Consider the following 1,057-nt stretch of genomic DNA (forward strand, 5'->3'; position numbering starts at 1 on the left):
GATTGGCCCTTTGATGATGGAGCGCCACCGTCCAACCAGATTGTCGACGACTGGTTAAATCTTGTGAAAGTTAAGTTCCGTGAAGAACCTGGGTGTTGTATTGCTGTCCACTGTGTTGCAGGCCTTGGGAGGTAAGAGAATTTCTTAGTTGAATCTAAAAAAAAAAAATAGGTGATCTGAAAGTGCACTATAAATTCCTCTAAATTCTTACACATAAAGTCGGGATTTAACTGCAGGTGTTGCTGGCTACATGATGTGGCAGGAGAGACCTTCCAGGATACGGCTTAGAAACACTGATCTCTAGCATTCTTACCTTGCAGAGCTCCAGTGCTCGTTGCCCTAGCATTAATTGAAGGCGGGATGAAGTACGAAGACGCGGTGCAGTTCATCCGACAGTAAGTGGGGGCCTCTGCATCCGCACCCTTGCGCACCCTTGCGTGGTTCTTGTTGACTGTCCATGAGTCGGAAGCATGTTACCAATTGCCCTCCTTTCCTTCCTGTTGCCATTTTTAAAGTGGAATTAAGCCAGAAAGTTTCCTTTTGCATCTCTGTAGATGCTCACTTAAATCTGATCCACAGTGCTCTTTGAGTTAGTTCTTTGAGTTAGATCACTGCTGGCCTGTTAACTTGAGATTTAGCATTGGATTGCTGTGTCACTCAGGTGATAAGAATGCCCAGAGCCAGAGGAAGGTCCCTTGGAGTAACAGGGGAGGCACCCAGAGCACTATTCAGTTTCTAGTTTTCTGGAACATCCCTGTTGTGGCCATGGCAGTGTCATTCATACCAGTGTCATCTTCATGGCCACCAGGAGCAACCTCTTTCTGACTTCTGTCACCATCAGTTAGTTTTATCTTTTCCTTCTAGAAAGCGGCGCGGAGCTTTTAACAGCAAGCAACTTTTATATCTGGAGAAGTATCGTCCTAAAATGCGGCTGCGCTTTAAAGACTCCAACAGTCACAAGAACAACTGTTGCATGCAATAAAACTGGGGTGCCTGATGCTACTGCCTCGGACCTGGAGCTTGAGGCAGGACCTGATGGCGTGCATACTAGCCCATA

General features: G+C 46.5%; 1 protein-coding gene across 1 annotated transcript in view; it reads left to right on the forward strand.

The window, feature by feature from the left end:
* LOC101584967 (protein tyrosine phosphatase type IVA 1) overlaps window positions 1-1,050 on the forward strand; it is a 3,830-nt gene extending 2,780 nt beyond the window's left edge. The window contains exons 2-4 of the mRNA XM_023711941.1: window positions 7-131; window positions 321-395; window positions 865-1,050. Of these exons, the coding sequence (XP_023567709.1) occupies window positions 7-131; window positions 321-395; window positions 865-982 (318 nt within the window). The 3' untranslated portion in view covers window positions 983-1,050. The remainder of the gene's footprint in view (window positions 1-6; window positions 132-320; window positions 396-864) is intronic.
* The last annotated feature ends 7 nt before the right edge of the window (window positions 1,051-1,057 follow it).

Source organism: Octodon degus, unplaced genomic scaffold, assembly GCF_000260255.1.
Source record: "Octodon degus isolate 3935 unplaced genomic scaffold, OctDeg1.0 scaffold00001, whole genome shotgun sequence".
Taxonomy (NCBI): domain Eukaryota; kingdom Metazoa; phylum Chordata; class Mammalia; order Rodentia; family Octodontidae; genus Octodon; species Octodon degus.